Here is a 24,590-nt window from a genome sequence, read left to right as displayed (position 1 = left end):
GGTCGGCAACCCCCTTCTGTCAAGCAAGGAAGGTGCGAAGAGAGAGAAAAGGAAAGAGGGAAGGAAGAGAAAAAAAAAAGAGGGAGAAGGAAGAGAGAGAAAGAGGAGGAGGTGCTGGTGACAAGGAATAAAGCTGCTTAAACCTGAATCCAAAAAATAATGCATGGGTTGAGCTTGGGCTGACCTTTCAACCTGCCCAACCCTGCCCGAGTTGCACCCCTAACGAGGATGGTGAGTTTGGCAGCTGGTCGACAGAATGGGTAGATTTTGTAGAAAATATTAGGGTGTGAAATGAGAAATTATAAAAATAAAAAAGATGAAAAGGTGTGTAGTGAGGGGATCTTGAAATAATACCGTACATAAATTACTATATATTGGTTACATACTTACATTAGAAGGAATTAAAGCATGAACCTATCATATCCTAATTTATTATCCCAATTATTCTACATTTTCTCACCATTTGGGCTGACCCCAAGGGTATTCATATGTGGCTGTCGAGTTCTCTTCCAAGTATCCATTGTAGAATAAGTAAACTAGAGAGAGGACTTGTGTCTTGTTTTTTTTTTTTTTAAATGCTTTAAAAACGCTTTTGCTTAAGAGCAGCTACTTGTGTCGTTTCTAAAGTAGTAATTCTTTTCAATGGATATGTTGCTACAATGTCATAGACTCTTTACCTCCAATTGAGCCTCATACGGGAGTTCGGACACACCAACGCGGCCATAAAATCCCCAGATGGTTACACACCACCGCACCAATTCCATTCTTCGTATCAGCCAACCTAGTAGACCCATCAACACAACATTACAAACTCCAGCTTTATTATCTCTACATTCCACATAAATTATAATCCATCGCAGCCTCCACACGTGCTGTAGTAGACCCTTGTTGCCCCCCATCCCCAACAGCATTATGATCAAACCATAAGAACCATGCCACCATGCAAAAAATTCTGGCCTCATTACGTTCACATTTGACTAGCCAATTTAAGGTACACTACTAAAAATCAAACCTGGAATGGATCCTTTACCTTAATTTAATTACCTTTAGCTATTCTATAGGGACAAATTGGATTGAGTAAACTAAATAAACATATCTCAAATGCTTTAAGATAAGACTATTAAAACCACATAAAAGTGACATTTAAGCTGTTCGGGCAAACCCCAGAGAATAAATACATGAGTATTCTGTGTTTCGAGAGTTTTTAAGAGTTGACAATGGACAATGGAGTTGCCCAATAAATGCCATACACCTTGTATATACATGCACACAACAGAAATTATAAATTAGGGTTGATCCCTACTGTGAGGTGGTCTTAACTGAAGCTGCAGCAACAGTTGAGACCATGGAGTCCACCCCACAGATATTTCGGCCCCTGCATATCTTGTAGAATCCCTTCTCTCCCCAGTTCTCTCCCCATGAGTTCTTTATGATCCAATATGGCTTGTCCTTCATTCTGACCGGAGCATAGCCAGCCGATCCATAACCCACCAATAGCACCCCATGATCCAATCTCTTTGAGCAGATGTAGGGGCATGACACTCCACCCACATATGTTTGCATGAACACTGCATTAATAGCCACTGCATTCGAACAATGTAATAGTTTTTAGTCATTATCCACAATTGGAACTTATTCCATTATCATATCATGCTTTTTTACAAAGTAAAAAGTACTTTACCTGCCAGAGGGCCATTTTTCACAAGATTTGCGGCAATTTGATCTTCATCAAGGGAGACAACACTGAAATTGGAAACCTTTGCTGCAATTTTGGTCTTGTCGAATTTGCAGGCTGCACGATCAGTGCCAGTGTATGGATAATCTGCTTCCTTCATAAGTCCACCAGCTTTGAGTGTGTACTCAAAGGCACTATTCATGAGCCCACCATTGCATCCAGAATCACATGAAGCTGGCTCCTCTGGATCACACTGCAAAAATTCAGAAAGAATGAGTAAGAAACAGCATGTGAAGGAACTGCCCTTTTCTAAGAGTCATATCTACAAAACTCAACCAATGCATTCTACAAGCAAGAGTTCAATTCCAACCAATTCCAATGGGAACACAAGAGCTATACATATAGAATAGTATGCAAAAGTTAAAAACAAACAATGCAATACATAGAATAAAATCCATTAGAGATAGCTTTTTAGAGTTTTAAAGGCCAACAACTCTATTAAAAGTACTATTGTGTGGACACCAAAGCGGGAATCCGCTTATCATAATAGTTAAGTGGGATATTATAAACAAGTTTAAAACTAACATAATAAGCTTTTGAGGGGGCCAACTTCATAACATGTATAAACCTACTGGGATTTAAGAAATCTTGGGAAGGTCATAGCTCCCGATTTAATCCATCCATGCATTAAATACTGTACCTCAACACAACAAGCAAATATATACCCATTAAACTTTTTAACATCCAAATGGAACTTATTGCTACATCTCTTAATCTTTAGTATTAAAACAACATTCAATTTTATTTGTCATTTACAACCAAGAACCACAGTTAAATTTTCACTAGCGTATCACCCTTGAACACACAACAATAATCCACCAATAACCAGAGCATATATAACATACAGCAGAGGACAAAGTTAATGTACAGGCCAAATATTCCCTGCAACTTGATAAGACTTGGGACCATGTAAACACGCACTCTCTCTATATGCTAGCAAAAATTAAAGGTTTTACAGAGTCAACATACGACAAGAAAGAGGAAGGTGCATGTGGGTCTCACATGGAGACCACAATCATGGATAATTTGAACAAAGCAATTGTAAGAATTATTTTACTCAATAATACATACTAATTCCTTTAACCAAATAAAAGGGTAAAAAGGAGTTATTATTTATTTTCTAAATAAAAACAAACAATCAGCCATCAAAAATCCCCAATACAGACAATTAGACAAATGCAAATTTTCTTCATATAGCAAAAACCCAGAATAATTTTTTTTTTTCCCAAAAATATAAAAGTCAAAAGTCAAACCTCGTGATCACAATCCACAAGCTGCTGCTCGCTGAGGCTCACAAGCTCCCCAGTCGCAAGGAAGTGTGCACCTTCCAAAGCTCCTGTGGTACTGAAACTCCAGCACGACCCGCAAGAACCCTGATTTCCCAAAAACCAAACAACCCAATAAATAAATAAATCCGATCAAAATAAATAACCTAAAAAATATGCAATAATTACAAAATAAACAAATAAAAGACCTGATTTTTGACTTCCGTGACAGCTCCACTGTCCCTCCAATCAAAATCCTCAGGCAGATTCTCGGTTGGCAGAATCGGCGCCGTGTTCGCGTCTTTCGGCAGCTTCAACCCTCTGAGTCCCAAAAAGCTCCTCTTGAACTCGGCCGGGGTCAAATCGGAGAACCGGGTCACGCCGTGCTGAGCCGACGGGTCGAGCCGCTGGTGGCGCTCGGCTCGGCGCATGTTCGCCTTGAAGACCGCGAACCGGTAGTCGTGCTCCTCCTGGCTCGCGTACGACTTCCCGAACTGGCGCTTGAAGAGCGAGAAGTGGTGCTCAGCGCCGAGCGGATGATGATGGTCGACGTGGCCTTCATCGCCGCCGTCCACCACTTGCCTGATCAACGGATCTCCGCCGTCCGATTCCGCGCGCGATAGGAACAGGAGAGAGGACGAGAAGAGAAGAGAGAGAAGAAGAATGCGATGATCCATTTTCGCAGAGACCGATTGGTAGCTCTCTGAGGTTGCAGAGCTTCAACTTTTAAAGTCGCCGAGGACCTCGGAAGTGTATAATCCCCTGCGGTCGGGTTTAGATAATGAAGATATCTGTAATGTTGATATATCGGTCCCACAGTCGATGGGTATTATAGACGGTTGGGATTGGGTTGGAGGACGCGAGTTTTAAGGGTGGGAGGTAGGGGATAGTTTGGGCGGCTTTGCTTACAGGAGTGGGTAATGAGAGGACCAATGGGGAGAAGGCACGTGGCAGGTGTGGAGTGTTTGGAGTTGAATGGTAGTTGGTTTGTTGATGCTGTTGCTTGTTGGTTCTGGATTATGACTGAGGATTGGGCCGGGCCGTGCTTTGTTTGTCGTCTAGTCGGTGAAAATAACAAGAAAATAATAAGATTGCGGAGATTTCTGTAACGAAAAGAGTTTTATTTTCGACAATTATTCACGCGTGCTTAATATGTGTGGGGCCCACAAGAAACTGACATACGCTTATAACTGACTCGTGTGTATATCAACGAATCAACGACTCATAATCATTTACACGTGTAAACAGTCGGTGAACATTAGAATTTAGAATTCCATATAGATTGTTTTTTTTTTATAATTATTATGTTTACCTAAGTTATATTATATCTTATTGCAGTTTCTCAATTATAGAATCATAAACAGATAGGCTGTCTTGTGTTAATGTGGGATTCAAGGTGAAATATAATAAGGGCTGCTATTTGCACACTTTTTTTTTTTGTACACTTTTTTTAAAAAAAAAAAACTCAAAAAAAAAGACCACTTTGGCCCTCCCCTCACCCACACACCCAATTCCCATCTCCCCTCCGTACACACCCCATTCCCATCCCCATCCTTATCTCCATTTTTTCTTTTTCTTTTTTTCTTCTTTTTTCTTCTTCACCGTCATTGATGGGGTCACTCCGCCGCCAACCTTGGCCACGCCTGCCATCGCTGGCCACCTCCCTGCGAGTAGAGACCACCAGCAACTGCCAACCCAATCTACTAGCCTGTGCGCACCTCGTCTTCGCAACCGCCTGCGCGCACCTTGTCTTCGCAACTGCATGCTGCGCGCAGCACCCAGCTCCGCCTGCGCGCACCTCCATGAGCCCGCTGTCCTCCCACATGCTGCTACACCTCCGCTCGCAGACAACCAGCCATGGCAGACAACCACCGAACATCCACCATTAAAAAAAAAATGCAGTTCGGCAGGTTCGGCGGACCAGTGCCAAACTGGGCTGTTTCGTTCGGCACTCCGCCGAATATAACAGGATTGTTCGGCAGATGAGTGCCGAACAAAACAGCCCAGTTCGGCACTGGTCCGCCGAACCTGCCGAATTGCAATTTTTTTTTTAATGGTGTTCGGAGGGGAGGAGAGAGAGGGAGGGTGGTGCTGCCGAAGAAGAGAGAGAAAGGGAGGTGGTTGGTGCTACGAGGAGGAGAGAGAAATGGAGGTGGTCAGTGCTGCGGGAAGGAGGGAGGGAGGGAGGGAGGGAGGGAGGGAGGGAGGTGGTCGGGTGAGGGTGAGGGAGGGGGAGCAGCTGTGTTTTTTTTTTTTTTTTTGTCTGAGTTGATGGGGGTGTGGTGGGTGAAAGGGTGTGTTGTGGTGATAAATTTTGTGAAATGTATAAAATAGGGGTATTAGGGTAATTGGAAGGGTGTGTTAAAGAGAAATTTAAAATTTTAAGAGAAAATAGGAGGTGTGTAGAAGAAAAATATGCAAATAGCATAACTCAATATAATTGATAATCATTCATAGAGTGTGACTTATATCAACTACTCACAATCATTTCTACATACGTGTTTAAACAATTAATGAAAATTAGAATGGTAATTGATTCGATTTGTAAGGTAACACATATCATATTTTCACATTTTCAGTGTACTTTATGAGTTATGAGGTCATAAACAGTTAAGTTGCTTTGTTTCATTTGAGTTGGGGTAGGCTATCAAGTATGGCAAACAATCGTATATCGCTGACGCTTGCAAACTAACAGGTTTTTGGCGTGGAAGCTACCAATTTAATAATGTGATCAATACATTTACGGAAGACATTTATTTAATAAAGCAGAAAAATTTCTAGTTGGTATGTATGCTACATTTGGATTTAGTTTTGAAGGAAAGGTTAGGTAGGTTCTGATAATGATTCTCTTGGAATTGGGATATTGATTTTGTCATCGTATTAGTAATTTGCTATCATAGGTGATAGGACATAGGGAATCCAAATAGCTGAGATTGCTAAGTTGAAATGGCAATCATTTTGAACTTTTAGAACAAAACAATATGTCATAAATTTAGAGGGCTACTATTTGCACAACTCTAAATTTTTTTTTACACTCTTTCTAAAAGAAATAAAAAAAATCAAAGAGAAAAGACTTTTCTCTCATTCTCTCACCCAAAGTCCAATTCCATTTTCTCTCTTTGCACACCCCCATCAAAAAAAAAAAACCAGCCCATTTCCCTCCCTCACCCCGACCAAAAAAACCCACACACACCAGCCTCGATCTTAAGAAAGAGGAGGGTGGTTCGGTCTCCCAACTCCGCCGAAAACGGAATCAATGTCGGCGTGGTGCTTTTGGTTTCGGCGCCGTGGCTGGTTTTCTGGGTGGTTGACAGGTGTGGAGAGGAAGAGGGAAGAGAGAGAAAGTGTTTGGTGGGTGTCTCGTCACCTGGTTCGCTAGCGAACGCCACCGGACTGAGGAGATCGAGTTGCAGCGAATGTTCGGTGGGTGGCTGCCGAAGGAAACTCAAATTTTTGACGGATGGCTGCCGAACGAACTCGCCGGTTTCGACGGATGACTGCCGAACGGCCTGCGAAGCTCATCCTTTTGGCTGGCACTGCGGCGTGGTCGTGTGTTAGGGCTTAACTGTCGGGTGCGAGCTCATTTGCGTCAGCGGCGTGGTCGGGTGTTGGGGCTTCTTGGCTGTGCGAGCTTGGCATGGTGGTGGGCGCGGGGAGGGTGGTGCAGCAGGGAGGAGAGAGAGATGAGGAGAGAGAGAATGAGAGAAGAATGGTGCGCATGCAGGGAGGGTGGTGCTGCGCATGGTGGTGGTGGTGCACGCGGTGGTGGTGCTGCGCGGGTGTGTGTTGACAGAGAAAGAGAGAAATGGAAGGAGAAAGATGGGGTGTGTGGGTGTGTAATGAAATAAGGGTATTTTGGTAATGGATTAGGTGTGTTTTGAGAGGTTTTGAATTTGAGATGAGTGTGTGAGGTGCGTAGGAGAAAAAAAGAGAAAAATGGTGTGCAAAAAAAAATTTAGGGGTGTGCAAATAGCACACTCAACAACAAAATCAATTTTGTTGGCTTGTAGAGATGTCGGTTAAAAAATTAAAGGATGAAGTGTAGTCCAAACTAATTATTTGATTGAAAAATGAAACTTTTTTTTGTATCTATGTGACACATAATATGCACACTAGAATGAGTGTACATGGCCAAAAAAAACACCCTAAATTTAAAGGGAGGCTATATTGCCACTTTCATAATGTCTCCTCTTTCAAATTTTATTCTTGTAATTTGATTTTTTCAATATAATATCTCAATTTATCCTTCAATTGTTTTTTTGTTTTTAAACCATTATTTGCTAAAACCCTTATAATTGTTGTTTTCTTATATAATTTTGTTCCGGAATTGGATCTTCTATTAGTTTCTTTGGCACTAGATTATACAAAATTTTTAATTTAGACGGTTGAAAAGATTTGATGGTTAAGATTGAACGTGTCACCAACTAAAAAAAAAAAAAAAACCCCTCCCCCTACCCTTCCATCACTGTGGCTTGCATAATCTTAGTATCCTAAAAGTTGTTAGACCAAGCTAGACTTATACATTGTCCAACTCTGGTGATGTAGAATATGTTACACCCCCTTCAACGCCTGGCTAAACCAATTGTCACACAACAGCACAACCCAGCAAACGGGTTACACACCATGGGTTCTAATCCCATGTTAAAGTCTCATGGACCTGCCTCACCTTTAAAATCATTTTGTAGGGGGAGAATTTCTCAAAACTTATACACTGTACAATCCAACTGTATATTGTTGATGTGTGATATTTAACATCATGGTGGCACCTCACTTTGTCGTGGTGTCAACAGATAATAAAATCGAATGGAGTTGTGTTTAGGCCCATATTATTTGTGACATTGAGGGGCGAAATCACCATTGTCAAATTATGACAAACTTCTTTTTTAATTTTTAATTTTTTATATTGCTTTTCATTTTTAATCTCTTGCACTGAAGAGACTTTGAGGTGGGCTTCATTTGACTTCAATGGAGGTGCTCCAGATACATTAGGTAATTTTTCTTCGATGGACTACGGCAACCATGGTGGGTGACGTACGGATATGCAGCCATGACACATATAGCATGGCTAGGGAAGGAATGCGATTGAAGGGAAGGGTTGAGTGGCACAATCTTAACCATTAAATCTTATGAACGGTTTAGAAAAAACTAGTAGAGGATAATAAAACATTTTGCCTTTCAAACCTTTGAAATGATAAAGTTTAATTAAGGGGTAACTTAAAAATAAAGGAGTAGTGCATGATGACATGTTGAGAGTGCTAATAAAACCTCAAATCTATGAGATACTGTATTCATAATATTTGAAAAAAAAAAAAAAAAAAAGCCTTGAAGATGCATAAAATAAGTGTGGCCTACTGGCCTAGACTCTAGAGTAACCCAACCCAAACAAAAGGATTAAAGTACAAAACACAAACAAGCAATAGAAAATGGCTTATTCACGCCAATGCCCCCTAAAAGTAACTTCGATTTTCAATTTGCCCCTTGAAACTTCATTCCTCCCACTTTACCCCCCGAACTTTACAAAATATCATATTTCGTCATGTCCGTTACAAGCTTCGTCAAATAAGTTGACGTGGCAATTTTTTGCCCCTTCCACATAAGCGCCACGTATGCTTTTTTGACGGATTCATAGACAGACTTAACGGAATATGGTATTTTGTAAAGTTTGAGGGGCAAAATGGGAGGAATGAAGTTTCAGGGGGCAAATTGAAAATCGAAGTTACTTCCAGGGGGCATTGACGCGAATAAGCCATAGAAAATAAACAAAGGCCCATAACAATACAAGTGGGGACAGAAAAAACAAAAAAAAACTACCCCAAAACTCTTGGAATAATTTGGGTGTGACATTGTAAAATTTTTTCTATTGGGTGGCAAATCGCAACTGTCCAATAATTTAAGTGGTATTTGCGCAAAATTCTCTTCCAAATATCAAAATAACTGTTTAGTTTTTTAAGTATCACAAAATACGTGTTTATATATTCTTAGTGTTGATGCAAATTTCCGTAAGAAAGATGCAACAACTTAGAATGGATGATCTGGCTGATCTGAAGCCCTGCTGGATGATGAAGTGGAGGTTGAACCGAGATCTTCCTGCACGAACACAAAATCAAAGGAGATGGACCGGTGTGGTACCAGCCAAATACGCTCCGATGATGAAGTCAATGATGTGTATTTGGAGGTGTTTGTGTAAGAACAAGGAAGAACATGTGATGAACTTGGGAGAATGAGGGAGAACAAGGTAAGATCTCCTAGGTTTATTCTCAGCAAGTATGAGATATTCTGATAGGCTTTTTGGTGAGTGAAGTTGTGTATTAGATCCCCCTTTTTGTGCACATAAGGCAGCTTATATAGGCAAAGAAAATGGTGATGGGTAAGTTACCTGCATGAGGGTGAATGGTTGAGAAGAGGCCACACGTTTGGTCATAAATAGTGGCATGCACAGCTACTCACCATCTTTACATTCAATGCTGCATTGAATGCAAGGATGGAAGATAAACTGGGATGCCCCAATAATCATGACTGTGAGCTAGGAAGTCTCATCTGTCAGAGAGTCCTGTCAGGTGCACTTGAGTATGGCGGTTCGTCCCAACGTGATCTTCTTTAGAATGGCGGTGGGAAGCCGAGTCGATCCGAACACATGTTCTCATGTGTAGACAAGAAACCCATGTGTGATCGGTTAGTAGTGATCTCTTCAAGTCGTAGTTGGCTGTGACTAGAATTTGAGAGGATGATCACCAAAGGCCGAGCCGAACCTGGTGTCCACTTCATGATGGATTTCTCCAAGTGTAGAGCAAGTGTTGATTGGTTCGGATCGACAGGAGGCAGTTCCTAGGCCGAGCCGAACCAAATGGTCGAGATGATTCGGTGATGACAAGATTGTCAAAGCAAGTCTGATCATGATCGGTCACTGGGCCGGGCCGGGCCGAGCCGAACCAATGGTTGAGATGATCCAGTGGTGACAAGACTGTCAAAGCGAGTCCAATCATGACTGGTCATTGAGCTGGGCCGAGCCGAACCAATGGTCGAGATGATTCGGTGATGACAAGATTGTTAAAGCAAGTCTGATCATGACCGGTCATTGGGCCGGGCCGAGCCGAACCAATGGTCGAGATGATCCAGTGGTGACAAGATTGTCAGAGCAAGTCCAATCATGACCGGTCATTGGGCCGGGCCGGGCCGAGCCGAACCAATGGTCGAGATGATCCAGTGGTGACAAGATTGTCAAAGCGAGTCCAATCATGACTGGTCATTGAGCCGGGCCGAGCCGAACCAATGGTCGAGATGATTCGGTGATGATAAGATTGTTAGAGCAAGTCCAATCATGATTGATTGACCAAGCCAAAGTGATAAGACGATTGGGGTGGCTGACCATGTCAACCGTTGACTGGTCAAGATGTCACGTATGATCTTTGAGGCGGTGTATTAGAACATCCGAGCCGAGCTGAATATATGACTTTGTAAGTGTCTCATGTACAATGATCATCTTGTCTAGTTTGATCAACAAAATGATGATTTGGCCCGAATCGAGCCGAGCCGAGCCAAGGTGAGTTGTACAATCGTCATCTTTTCTGGCCGAGCCGATCCGAGCTGTACAATCATGATCTCGTCTGGCCGAGCCGATCCGAGTTGAAGATTTTGGAAGTGATGTTCCAGGTTCTAATAGAATGTTTAATGGTTGAGATGTGACTGGAGAAAGATGATCTCCAAATCCGAGCCGAACTGATGGTATCCGAAAAAGATGATCTCTCGAATTTCTGGTGGATCCCAATGTTAGTTCGGATCGGACACGGGTAACCCGAAGGTAAGAGCCGATCTCATATGTACATGTCGTTGGCATTGCTAAGCTGAGATGATGACATAGATGGCTGGGTCTGATCAAGTTGACCATTGAAAAGTCAGAGTAAAAATGGGACCTAGTGTGCCACGTGTTGGTCTGTGATTGGCCATTGAATCCATGTGGATTTATCCACAAACACTTAGCATGATGATAATATGTGAAATTCATAACAACGTGATACATATTTTATTAGCATCATGTTTTGGTTAACAAGATAATCTATAAAAGTGGATAAATAAGGAACTAACCCTTCATCCAAAAAAGATAAAAGTTATATATGTATTATAGCCTTATTGGGTTTATTTGAAATCTATATTCTCTTATTAATAGTTTTTATTTTTTATAATATACTAATTTATTAAGTTAAAAAATAGTGAGATGTTTGAGAAAATCAAGTTCTTATCAGTGTTGGGGAGCCTGAGTTGGGCAAAACCACTAAGGGGTGCACGCAGCCTCGATGAGTGCTAAAGGAGTGTTGCTATGAGCATCGCTAAAAAATGTGGGTCAATCTTGGAAATGATTCAAAAGAAATTAAGAACCCCAAATCAAATGAGAGAAAAGGAACTATGCGGCCAAAAATATTACAAAAGAGAGGAAAGACCATTTATGCAGAAAATTGATGACAAGAAAACGTACGTAGGTTAACTTTGTGTGAAAAAAAAAAAATGGCCAAAAATGTTTACTGAAATAGCTTTATCAAGTCATTAAATATTAGATCATGTTAATTGCCAATTGCCAATATATATAGAAATAATTACTCATTACTACATCTTTGCTATGGTTTTTAACTTCTAATACCATTATTGTTAATATATAACAATTAGGTTAATTTTATTAACAATCAGGTCACTTTGAGTTGGTATCATTATTGTACCCGCATGTACACTCTATTCAGACTATAGCTCACACAGACTTGCATTCACACACCCACACTCACATCCAAACTCAACCACAGCCACAGCCACACCCAAACTCATCCATCTTCTTCATTGATCTCCGACGAAGATGATTGAGCGCAAAGTTTAAGGTAGCTGGTTTTCCATACGGCTGTGGTTATAAGCTAGCTGGTTTTCCAATCCGAGAGAAAGAGAAGTCTGAGAAGTCGCGAAGAGAGAGAGAAGAGAGCTCGATCTGGACGACGTCGCAAGATCGAGAGCTCAGACTTCCTGATCAGCGAGTTGCACGACCCCTTTCGCCGATTTATGTTTAGGTTCTTGATTTTTTTGTTTAGTTCAGTTTCTGAAACTGCAGTTTTCTGCAGTTTCTGGAACTGCATAAAAAACTGCTGTTTTACAGTGAACTTTCTGCAGTTTGTGAACTGAAACTGCAGAAACTGCAGTTTGTGAACTGAAACTGAAACTGCAGTTTTCTGGAACTGTAAGTGAGCAGAAACTGCAGAAACTGCAATTTATTAGAGTTGAAACTGCAGTTTATTGGAGTTGCAGTTTCAGAAACTGCAGTTTATTTGAGTTGCAACTGCAGTTTCAGAAACTGCAAATGAACTGAAACTGTAGTTTATTTGAGTTGCAACTGCAGTTTCAGAAACTGCAAATGAACTGAAACTGCAGTTTATTTGAGTTGTAAGCTTGCAGTTGTAGTGTAAGTGAAACTGCATTTTCTGAAACTGCAAGTGAAACTGCATTTTCTGAAACTGCAAGTGAAACTGCAGTTTCTGAAACTGCAAAGTAAACTGAAACTGCAGTTTTTTTGGAGTTGCAGGCTTGCAATTGCAGAACGATGCTTGTGAGTGAAGATGAACAATTGTCGATTTGGTAAAGTTGAAGAAAGAGATCGATTTGGCAAAAAAAAGAAGAAGATCAGTTTTGGGCTGTTTGTGTAGCTGGTTTGGTTGTTATGTATTTTTTTTGGAAGGTGTCCGCATGTTATATATTGGGGGACTGGTAGATAGTGTCCGCAAGTTAATAAAAATAGATTAAGTGGTTTTGATTAATATTTTGCTTTGTTAATACCTTATAATTAATGGACTCATATATATATAATGAGATGCAGCTAATTCCATGGTCTTTAAACTGCTTTATATTTTCATATGGTAGCTCCACATGCATTCGAGCATATGAATTTGAAGGTTGATCCATTAGTGCTAAAATTTAATGATTCTTTTAGCATCACTAAATCAATAATATTAGATGTATCATATCTTAAGTATCACTTTGTATACTACTTTTCTAGTAGAGATAATATCTACTTGTATTGGTGAGATGTTCCAATTCTATTACAAAGGTAATATCAAAATGTGGTACACCTGTGAAATGGGATTGGCCTAGTTGGTCGAGGACAATAACTTCCCCTGTACACCTGGGTTCGAACCTTACCCTCCCATGTACTAAAAAAAAAAAAAAAATTGTGATACACCTACAATTTTTTTTTTGGTCGAAAGGTACACCTAGCATTACAACACATCATTCGGCACATAACCGAAGTTTGACTCGAAACTCTTAACTTTATACCAACGCAATTTTCTCACAACTGAATTAGAATTCTCCGAAAGCTAACTGTTACAGAAAATCCATGAAAATCTAATCTTTTACCAATTAAACATGTATATTCCTATAGAGCTCTGAATATTCCCCGCATTTCATGTAGATTTTCTTTGTGTTAATTAATTTCTTTTTTTCATGCATATAAAAAAGAAATGAGTGTAGTGAGCTCAATGGGATGTGTGTGGGTTTAGCAGGGTTTGAGTGTGATCTAGATAATACATGGCCAAAATGGGTGTGCTGAGTTTAGCTTCAGCTATTGCTGTAGTATTGGGTTTGGTTTTGAACCTAGCATTGGTGTGTAATGGAGGTAAAACAAGCACTTTCGTGAGGAGAGTTGTGAATAGTGATGATATGCCCCATGAAAGTGATGTCTTTCAACTCCCTCCTGGTTATAATGCACCTCAACAAGTATGTGGTTGATAAATGTTGTAGGACTAGATTTATTCTTCTTTAATTTATTCTTTATTCTTGTTATGATATACATTTTTCATTAATTTATGCATTCTTATTTATGTAGTCTTGTTTTTGAAAATTTATGGCTTCATAATTGTGCTTTTCTTCTTGATCATGGATTAGATTAATAGGTGTAATAATCAATTTTTAATTTTGTTTAATTGTATGATATGTGGGTTTTTATTTTTTTTATTTAAGGTTCATATTACACAAGGAGACCAACTGGGAAAGGCAGTGATTGTGTCATGGGTCACTCCCGATGAACCAGGTTCCAGCACAGTGCATTACTGGAGTGAAAATTCCAAGAAAAAGAAGTCTCATGGCAAAGCTAAAACCTATAAATTCCACGATTACTCTTCGGGTTACATTCACCACTGCACCATCAGAAATTTGAATGTAAAAATCTGAATACGCTTTCGTGTTTTGCCTCATTTTGTTGAATTTGTTTTGGTTTTTAGCAATTTTCTGATTTAAATAATGAATGCAGTCTAGGTATTTGCTTAAATGGCCAAATTATATTTTCGGTCCATGTAGTTTGGGCCAAGTTTCACTTTTGTATATGTAGTTTCACTTGTGCCAATTTTGTTCTTTTAATTTCTTAATGGTTGCAATTCAAGAATACATTCTTAATTTTGTCAATTTTCTTCAACGAAAATAGCAAGTGAAGTGCATAGATGAAGTTAGACTTTTGGGTGGTTTAGATTCATTGTTACTATCTAAAATACTCTAAAATCGTGCATGTCACAAGGAATTAAGTATGTGTCCTCAAATTGCAACCTTTAAAAAACTATCCTCAAAGGAATAAAATTGTGTTTCAATTTACTTTGGCCATTTGTAAATTATATTCTAATCTAATCATGTGTATTCTTGGTCAGTACAATACCAAATATTACTATGAGGTTGGACTTGCTCACTCTAAGAGACAGTTCTGGTTTGTCACTCCTCCTGAAGTTGGGCCAGATGCTCCTTACACATTTGGTCTCATGGGTAAGTATTTTGTACCAAAACAGGATACATTTACTTAGAATTGGTTTACTTTTGGCATTGTGATTCAAATGTAATTTCATGTTTTCATGCTGTTGGTTTGGAGAAAAACTTTGCTAGGACAGGCGTATACGCCCTATTTCACTTGTCTTAGCACATTGACAAGAGGGTGTATGCGTCCGTCCCATGCAAGTTTTTCTCCTAATTGATTTGATTACAAGGTTATTTGCAATGAGGCCCGGATGCAATTGTCTGTGTTGGTGCAATGTAAATTGTTCCAAAAGGACAATAGTAGTATATTTGTTTAAATCTAAATATCACTTATCATTGGGTATATCCTTTGCAGGGGATCTGGGTCAGACCTTTGATTCAAATAAGACACTCACTCATTACCAATTAAACCCACTGAAAGGGCAAACAGTGTTGTTTGTTGGGGACCTCTCTTATGCAGATGACCACCCAAATCATGATAATAGAAAGTGGGATACATGGGGAAGATTCATTGAGAGAAGTGCTGCTTATCAACCTTGGATATGGACTGCAGGGAATCATGAGATTGATTATGCCCCAGAAATTGTAAGCCTCTCATAAAACATTATGTTGCTCTGGGAAGTAATCCTATACAATCTGGCATGTCTTGGCTAGATAAGACCATTTGTTAATAACTGTTGTCTCTTGAGCTGAATTCTACTTCTATTGGTATTTGTTATTTGAAGGGTATGAATCATGGGAAAGCTAAACAAATACCACTCTGTATGATAGCTAAAAAACTTGGAATATATAAATGTAGCATATATAGTCCTCAATCATAGTGCCATTGTTGTTACTTCATTAGTTCTACTCTTTGATGTTATGAAATTTATCCCAGAATTTTCTGCTTATTTTGTATATGCATTTTCCAAGTCCCAAAAGGTCATTGGATGAAGTACTTTTCTAATATAAGTGCGGTACTCTTGTTGCAGGGTGAAACCAAACCTTTTAAGCCTTTCCGTCACCGGTATAATGTCCCATATAAAGCATCAGGGAGTACTGCCCCCTTTTGGTACTCAATCAAGAGAGCTTCAGCGCACATCATAGTCTTGTCTTCATATTCAGCTTTTGGTATGTGTATATTGTTTGCTTACTACATTAACATGACTGTCACAAAAGATATGAAAAATCTAGCAGTTGAAAAAAAAAAAACAATCTTTCTGAACCTCTAATGCATAAATATGGCATCTGTACATTCATCGAAATTGCCATTTTGAATTCAACCGACCATGGCATAACTGGATACTTCTTGCATTTTTTAAATTAGGACCAGTTTTGCTTATTATACTGTTTTTCTTGGGTGGTTTGAGTGTTGGAATGCCCCGTCAAGTTAACATAGCTCTTGTTTCATGGCATTTGACATTAGTGTACAGTAAATGAAAGTTCATTCCTCTCTGCAAATGACATCATATAAATTATTTTTTAAAACATTAATACTGATTGCTCAAATTTGCAATGACCTAGTGAGGTTTTTTATAATGAGTGTATTTTAAACAAGAAAGTTTTAGTCCCAATTCATCATGCACACTGAGTATAAATTTCTTATGTCCATTCCAATTTGGTGGTGAAAATTATCCTCCGTACAACATGTCTTTGGTAAATTGAGTGCTCCAACAATTGCATTTAACATCTCGTTTCCTTTTTCTCAAGGTAAATACACTCCTCAGTACAGATGGCTTGAGCAGGAGCTGCCAAAAGTTAATAGGACTGAAACACCATGGCTGATTGTTTTAGTGCATTCCCCATGGTACAATAGCTACAACTATCACTATATGGAAGGAGAAAGCATGAGAGTGATGTTCGAACCCTGGTTTGTGCAGCACAAAGTCGATGTGGTATTTGCCGGTCATGTCCATGCCTATGAACGATCTGTAAGTGCTCGATAGTCTTTTATTTTTTTGGCCACTGTGCTCGATATAGTCTAAATTCACTAGTTTCCCAATTATTTGGTCAACTTCTATATCCATAGAACTAGACATTACCACTAACAAATTAGTCTCTATTTTCCTCTAAGGCCTCTCTCTATTTTCTTCTAAGGCCTCGTTTGGTGCATAGAATATGATTGAATATGATAAATAGCTAAATTCATGTGTATTCAAGGAAGAACGTGGAGGGTATCTTCTAACTTGAAGGAAGAAGATGACCGAGAAGAAAATGGGAAGAACATGGATTATTTAATCCCACCATTTTTGGGGGGATTGGAAGGGATAAGTCTCCCTTTATGATTAGTTCATCTTAATTCTTCAAGTTAGAAACTTCTTCCTTGAATACACATGAATTTAGCTATTTATCCTATCCAATCATATCCTATGCACCAAACGAGGCCTAAGTCTCTAACATCTTAATTTTTGATACAATACAGTAACCCTTTTGATGGAAAAGCATTTTGCAGAAATGCTGATATCTGTATAGAACAAAACTGTATTTATCTACCTTTTTGATAAGTGATTTGTATGTATCACAGGAACGTGTATCCAATGTTGCATATAACCTTGTAAATGGTAAGTGCACTGCTGCGAAAGATCAATCTGCACCTGTGTACATTACCATTGGTGATGGAGGAAATATTGAAGGCCTAGCAACTGAGTAAGTATACTACTTTAGCATTAGTTTGCATTGCATATGTAATCTTTGGTTTTTCCTCTTTTGTTAAGAGTATATTCCACTTCAAAAAATGTAAAGTCTTGCATCACAATTTATAAGATCTTGAGTTTTTTCAGCTGTTGTCATTTGATTTTTTTGTGGTGCAGTATGACAGAGCCACAGCCAGCTTACTCAGCTTTTAGAGAGGCCAGTTTTGGTCATGCCATTTTTGACATCAAGAATAGAACCCATGCTTACTATTGTTGGCACCGTAACGATAATGGAGTTGCAGTGGAAGCCGATTCTATGTGGTTTTTCAACAGACACTATCATCCTGTTGATGATTCCACAAGTGCTCAATCATGATCATGGAGAGATAAAGGAAAAAAAAAAAAAAATCTTTGGTTTCTCTTGTTTTCTAGAATAAATACCTAGATGTACAGTCTTGTTTTCCTGAGGTCAAATTTTGAACAATTGTGAGCACTTATTGCATTTAGCGGTTGGATCAAATACAATAAGGTAATGAGTTATCTATTTAAGAGACTACACATTCAATCCAACGGTGATTATCCATTGTCCCTCACAGTTGCTCAAAATTTGTCCCTTAGGAGAACACTTCGGACTAGATGTATATATCTTAATAAGATTCAATATTTTCTTACAAAAACCCTAGGTTCGTTTATGTACTTCATACTTCATGTTCTTCATGGTTGTAGGCTTAAAGTTGAATTACATACTTGATTATCTTAATAAATCTATGTATTTGAAATTTTATTGTTTGGATGAGATGTTAATGTAGGGTTTTACAATTAAGGATTTCAACAACTATCCCATCTAATATTTGTGTCTACAAGTCTTCGAGTTGTGGGTGCTATAATATGTGAGTTATAACTGGCATTCAGGTTATATTGGGTGCACTGGCTAAACAAGTCCCGGGAAGTCTTTCCATATTGGCTACTGAACTGCTTGGCATTCAGGTTGGTGTCCCAGTTTGCTCATGGTGCTGGCCTTTACCCAGTGGTGGCGGAGACAGGCTCTCTAGAGGCGGCCGCCTTGTCGAATGTAGATGATGAGCTAGTGTTAGGGCTAGATGATCTTGCTTGGTCACTCGGATAAAGGTGGTCTTTAGGAGCTGCCGGAGTAAGGGTTTTGTTTTTTGGAAGTGGGGATTTTTTGTTGTGGTAGAATTATATGGTCGCTTATGGATTTTCTTTTGACAATGTTTAGTTTTCCTTAGTGAATAAAGTATGAAAGTTTTTTTTTCTTTTTTTCAAGAAACAAAAAGAGAATCAAAGGAAGAATCGGACTTAGGGTATACCCTTCATCCCAACCTTAGAGTTAGAATTGAATTTCTATTTCATTATAGTTTAGATTAAATTGCTAAATATCAAAACTAATTTTTGGGTGTGAATGTATCCAAACTCACTTGAGTTAGATATGAAATAGCACTGTGATTGATTTGTTTTTAACTTTAAAGCATCATGAACTTTCTTTTTCTAAACAATAAACATCCAAAATTTACACGAAAAAGACTCTAGTTTAAATTATGCAGAGGCTAGTGGCTCTCTAGTTCAGCCATTTGGGGTAGTCAATTCCATGGGTAAATGCTCTGGTCCAATCTCCAAATGTCACATTCATGAGTCCAGAGACGCTTTACATTCATCATTACTAAAAAAAAAAAAGCAACCCTTAAGAGGACCAAGGAGTGACATTTCCCCTTAAATAAATATAAGGCTTTTGGTTCAACCAATTGGCTATTGGGGGTAGAGTGACTTTTTTTTATTTGGCTAAATGGGCCAAGAAAAAAAAAAGTTAAAAACTCTCAATATCATCATACCTAAAAATTAAAATGAGCAGTGAAAACCAAATTAGTAACGTCATCATAATTGTTATTTTTGTCCATGCACACAAAAAAACACGCCTAAGAAGCAATCGTTCTCTATAATTCTAATTATCAACATCCTATTTTGTGATCAAATGATCATATACTTGATGAATTTGGATTCTCTACTAATTTTGTTTTTGTTTGTTTTAATAATATAAATTCAATAATTTATGTAATTGAATTCACACTCAAAGAGTGCCACGAATCCATTTCATAGTTGGTTTTAATAATATGTGACTTGTCGTGTTTTAGCGGATCAGTACCCTATTTTTTTTCTCTTTTTCAACTATTTTTTATTTGCATATGACAGCCCTTCAACCATATGAATTTGAAGCTTTGATCCATTAGTGCTAAAGTTTAATAAAGCCTTGCGGCAGATTTTTATTTTTTATTTTTAACATTACTAAAATACAGTTCATGCAGGACTCCAATTAATGTTAGACCAACACTATGTCCCCAAGAAACACAACTCAAGTACAACTCCTGAAAGATAACTGTTACGGATTCCCATAGAGCATACAAAACTGTATATTCCCATAGAGCTCTGAATATTCCCCGTGTGGTTCATGTAGAATTTCCTATATAAAAGAGACGAGAGTGCTGAGCTCAATGGGATGTGTGTGGGTTAATTAGTAGGGTTTGAGGTTGCTCTGAATAATACATGACCAAGATGGGTGTGTTGGGTTTAGCTTCTGTCTCTACTTCTTCAAGGGTAGCCATTGTTGTAGTGTTGGGTTTGGTTTTGAACTTGGCATTGGTGTGTAATGGAGGCAAAACAAGCATTTTTGTGAGGAAAGCTGTGAATACTGTGGATATGCCCCATGAAAGTGATGTCTTTCAAGTCCCTCCTGGCTATAATGCACCTCAACAAGTATAATCTCTCTCTATAATGCTATATGATATGAACTTTTTAAATTAATTTGTGCATTCTTTTTTATTAGGCAACCATACAAGACCCTTTATTTACCTTTATGTTTTTATGTGATCATGCTTTTTAAAGTTTATGGCTTGCTTTGTAATTTTGCTTTTCTTGTGCAATTTCCAATTTTTAATTTTGTTTAGTTGTATGATATGTGTGTGGTCTTGATTTAAGGTTCATATAACACAAGGAGACCAACTGGGAAAGGCAGTGATGGTGTCATGGGTCACTCAGGATGAACCAGGTTCCAGTGCAGTGATTTACTGGAGCGAAAATAGCGAGAAAAAGACGGCTCATGGCAGAGCTAAAACCTATAAATACCACGATTACACTTCTGGGTACATTCATCACTGCACCCTCAGAAATTTGAAGGTAAAAATTTTGAATATGGTTTTGTGTTTTGTTTCATTTTGTTGAACCTGTATGGCTTTTCGGAATTTTCAGTCTTTAAGTGTTTGTAAATTATATTCTGATATAATCATGTGTTCTTGGGCAGTACAATACCAAATATTACTATGAGGTTGGAATTGACCATACTAAGAGGCAGTTCTGGTTTGTAACTCCTCCTGAAGTTGGGCCAGACGCCCCTTACACATTTGGTCTCATGGGTAAGTATTGTGTACCAAAATTGGAAAGTGATGTGGCTAATTAGACTTGGTTTAACATGTGTCACTGCGATTCAAATATAATTTCATATTTTCATGCTGTTGGTTTTGAGAAAAGTTTTGGTGGGATGGGCATATATGCCCTATTCCAAGTGTCCTAACACGTGATGAGAGAGACATAGGGCATATATGCCCGTCATGCAAGTTTTTCTCCTTGATTTGGTTACAAGATATGTTGCAATGAGGCTCTGATGCAATTGTTCCACTGTAATGTATTTGTTTAAATCTAAGTATCACTTACAATTGGTATGTCATTTGCAGGGGATTTGGGTCAGACCTTTGATTCAAATAAGACACTCACTCATTACCAATTAAACCCACTGAAAGGGCAAACAGTGTTGTTTGTTGGGGACCTCTCTTATGCAGATGACCACCCAAATCATGATAATAGAAAGTGGGATACATGGGGAAGATTCATTGAGAGAAGTGCTGCTTATCAACCTTGGATATGGACTGCAGGGAATCATGAGATTGATTATGCCCCAGAAATTGTAAGCCTCTCATAAAACATTATGTTGCTCTGGGAAGTAATCTTATACAGTGACATTTCTTGTGCTAGATAAGATCATTTGTTAATAACTGTTCTCTCTTGAGCTGAATTCTACTTCTATTGGTATTTGTTATGTGTATCATCATTCTGTATGATTCTATTCTTTGGAAACCGAAGAGAACCAGAAGGGTATAAGTATCATGGGAAAGTGTTTACACCGTAATTTGGGTTTTGGGTGTAACAGAAAGCTAAACAAATACCACTAATAAACTTGGAATATAGCAATATAGAATGTTCCTAAACCATGGTGCCAAACTGCCAATGTTACTACCTTATTTACAGTTATACTCTTCCATGTTATGAAATTTAGCCCAGAATTTGCTGCTTATTATTTGTATATGCATTTTCCAAGTCCCAAAAAGTAATTGGATGAAGCATTTTTTCTAAAAGAAGATTGGTGCTCTTGTTGCAGGGTGAAACCAAACCTTTTAAACCTTTCCGTCACCGGTATAATGTCCCACATAAAGCATCAGGGAGTACTTCCCCCTTTTGGTACTCAGTTAAGAGAGCTTCGGCGCACATCATAGTCTTGTCTTCATATTCAGCCTATGGTACGGATATGTATATTGTTTGCTTACTATATTAACATGACTGTCTCACACGGCATGTGCACATATGCTACAGAAGATAAGAAAAAACTAGCAGTTTAAAAAAAATTCTTTTCTGAATCTCTCATGCATAAATATGGCATCTGTAAAGTCATTAAAATTGTCATTGTGAAATAAATGGGCTATCACATAACTGGATACTCCTTGCATTTTTTAAGATACTGCATGTTTTGCTTATGATACTGTTTTTCTTGGATGGTTTGAGTGTTGGAATGCCCCATCAAGTTGAAATAGTTAGCTCTTGTTTTCATGGCATTTGACATTAGTGTACTGTAAATCAAAGTTCATTCATCTCTGCAAATGACATCATATGACTGAATTTGCAATGATATCCTGGTGAGATTTTTATAATCACTGTTTTTTAAACAAGACTTTTACTCTAAAATTACAATGTACAAAATTTTTATGTCCATGTAACCTGCAAATCCGTTCTAACTTGGTAGTGAGATCATCTGCACAACATGTCTTTGGTAAATTGAGTGCTTCAGCAGTTGCATTTAACTTCTCTTTTCCTTTTTCTCAAGGTAAATACACTCCTCAGTATGTATGGCTCCAGCAGGAGCTACCAAAAGTTAACAGGACTGAGACACCATGGCTGATTGTTTTATTGCATTCCCCATGGTACAATAGCTACAACTATCACTATATGGAAGGTGAAAGCATGAGAGTGATGTTCGAGCCCTGGTTTGTGCAGCACAAAGTCGACGTGGTATTTGCTGGTCATGTCCATGCCTACGAACGATCTGTAAGTTCTCAACATATTCTAAATTTACTAGTTCCCCAATTTTTAATTTTTAATTTTTGGTGTGCTGCTATCTGCATACAATTTGAAATTCAACAGATTGATCCCATTTATCGAACACTTCGATTTTGAAAAGCATTCTGCAGAAATGCAGTCATCTATATCAAAACAAAGCAGTATATATCTTCCTTTTTGATAAGTGGTTTGTCTGTATCACAGGAACGTGTATCCAATGTTGCATATAACCTTGTAAATGGTAAGTGCAGTCCTGTGAAAGATCTATCTGCACCTGTATACATTACCATTGGTGATGGAGGAAACATTGAAGGCTTAGCAACTAAGTAAGTATATCACTTTGGTATAGTTTAACATTTGAGAGTATATCCCACGTCGTGAATGTAAAGGCTTGCGTGACAAGACCATGTGCCTCTTCACTCGTTGTCAATTAGTATTGACTTTTGAGTTTAATACTTAACTTCATTTTTTTGGTGCAGTATGATGGATCCACAGCCAGATTACTCAGCTTTTAGAGAGGCTAGTTTTGGTCATGCCATTTTTGACATCAAGAACAGAACCCATGCTTACTATAGTTGGCATCGTAATGATGATGGAGTTGCAATGAAAGCAGATTCTATGTGGTTTTTCAACAGACACTATCATCCTGTTGATGATTCGACAAGTGATCAATCATGAGTAAGGAATGAAAAAAAAAAAAACATTTGGTTGCTCTTATTTTTAGAATTAGCGGATCTACTCTAGGGAAAAAGGAGTCGATTGACCCAAGAATTTTAGTTTCTTCTCTTGAACTTTTAGATGCTTGCCCCTTTGAATTGGTTTTGTTCCTTCAAAAATTGGAGCAATGTGTTTGACACAATGCTTCAACAACTTGTAATAATGGGTTTTCTTCTTCGACTTGAAAGTTTTGTGAATTAATATTTAAGAGTTACCTTTTTTTCTCAAAACAAATATTTAATAGCTTCTTCATTTTTCCCCCATAATGAAAAATTCTTGAATTACCTACTTGATACTTGAACTTTGACTTCTATTTATACAAACTCTAATTTGCCCAATTGAGTATCTTTTTTTGTCTAAGCTCCAATTGAGTATCTAAATTATGTTTTTGTAATGGCTAAAAAAAAAACTAATGTTTTTTGTATCTAGCAAGTACTAAATCTTAATTTTGTTGTTAAATTAACATAACTCTGGTCATGTGCATTGTCCTATGAATAAGCTTAATTACCTATGAGAATGTGGTCATGCACGATGTACAAAACAATTTTTTATTTTTTTTTTGAAAAAGCACTTGACATTTATTCATGAATTACCAACTAGATTTTAATGGATTCCAATGAAATTTAGGTGTCCTTAACTTAGATTTTAATGGATTCCAATGAAATCCAAATGTCCTCAAAAAGTCATGAATTTTATTAAATGAAAGATTTTAATGGATTTGGATAGATTTGGATGGATTTGAATGCATTTTTTACACATAACAAATTCCATGAGAATTCTACCTAATTTTTTTATATTTTGATGGATTCTATGAATTTTAAAATTTATTAAACTCCTTTAAAATCTGAGTTGAAGACACCCTTTATAAGTCTGCATACAAAAGTTTTGATAGCCAAAATGGCCCATGATCAGAGTGAAGCCAACAATTGAAAACCAAAGAAGAGAGTGCATGCTTTGCTAGAGCATGCGCCACACTTTTACCTACCCTGTCGAAATTGACAGCAAAAAAAGAACAAAACGTTTAGATATTAAATTGGAACAAATTATAACAAATTAGAGTTTTTTTTTTTGGCCAACCAACAAACAATAACAAATTAGAGTTTA

At 38.2% G+C, this 24,590-nt stretch overlaps 3 protein-coding genes across 3 annotated transcripts; 2 read left to right on the top strand and 1 right to left on the bottom strand.

Annotated features, from left to right (window-relative positions):
• Nucleotides 1-1,114: 1,114 nt before the first annotated feature.
• LOC147277063 (Papain family cysteine protease) lies at nt 1,115-3,712 on the bottom strand. Its single transcript, XM_086253366.1, has 4 exons — nt 3,210-3,712; nt 2,989-3,108; nt 1,682-1,928; nt 1,115-1,583 (listed from the first exon to the last, which is right to left on the bottom strand). Exons 1-4 carry the CDS (start codon nt 3,675-3,677, stop codon nt 1,300-1,302), a joined length of 1,119 nt encoding a protein of 372 aa, XP_086109492.1. The 5' UTR covers nt 3,678-3,712; the 3' UTR covers nt 1,115-1,299.
• Nucleotides 3,713-13,554: 9,842 nt separating this feature from the next.
• Nucleotides 13,555-17,751, top strand: LOC147277062 (purple acid phosphatase-like). Its single transcript, XM_086252936.1, has 8 exons — nt 13,555-13,743; nt 13,987-14,184; nt 14,664-14,775; nt 15,119-15,348; nt 15,735-15,873; nt 16,453-16,673; nt 17,267-17,388; nt 17,553-17,751. The coding sequence occupies exons 1-8, from the start codon at nt 13,555-13,557 to the stop codon at nt 17,749-17,751; spliced, it is 1,410 nt and encodes a 469-aa protein (XP_086109062.1).
• Nucleotides 17,752-19,931: 2,180 nt separating this feature from the next.
• LOC147277061 (purple acid phosphatase 2-like) lies at nt 19,932-23,731 on the top strand. The gene is made up of 8 exons (XM_086252872.1): nt 19,932-20,141; nt 20,364-20,561; nt 20,686-20,797; nt 21,116-21,345; nt 21,817-21,955; nt 22,537-22,757; nt 22,974-23,095; nt 23,249-23,731. Exons 1-8 carry the CDS (start codon nt 19,932-19,934, stop codon nt 23,445-23,447), a joined length of 1,431 nt encoding a protein of 476 aa, XP_086108998.1. The 3' UTR covers nt 23,448-23,731.
• Nucleotides 23,732-24,590: the final 859 nt, after the last annotated feature.

Source organism: Dryas octopetala, chromosome 8, assembly GCF_963921425.1.
Source record: "Dryas octopetala chromosome 8, drDryOcto1.1, whole genome shotgun sequence".
NCBI classification, from domain to species: domain Eukaryota; kingdom Viridiplantae; phylum Streptophyta; class Magnoliopsida; order Rosales; family Rosaceae; genus Dryas; species Dryas octopetala.
Note: the sequence above shows the minus strand (reverse complement) of the source record. Positions and strands in the feature narration are given on the sequence as shown.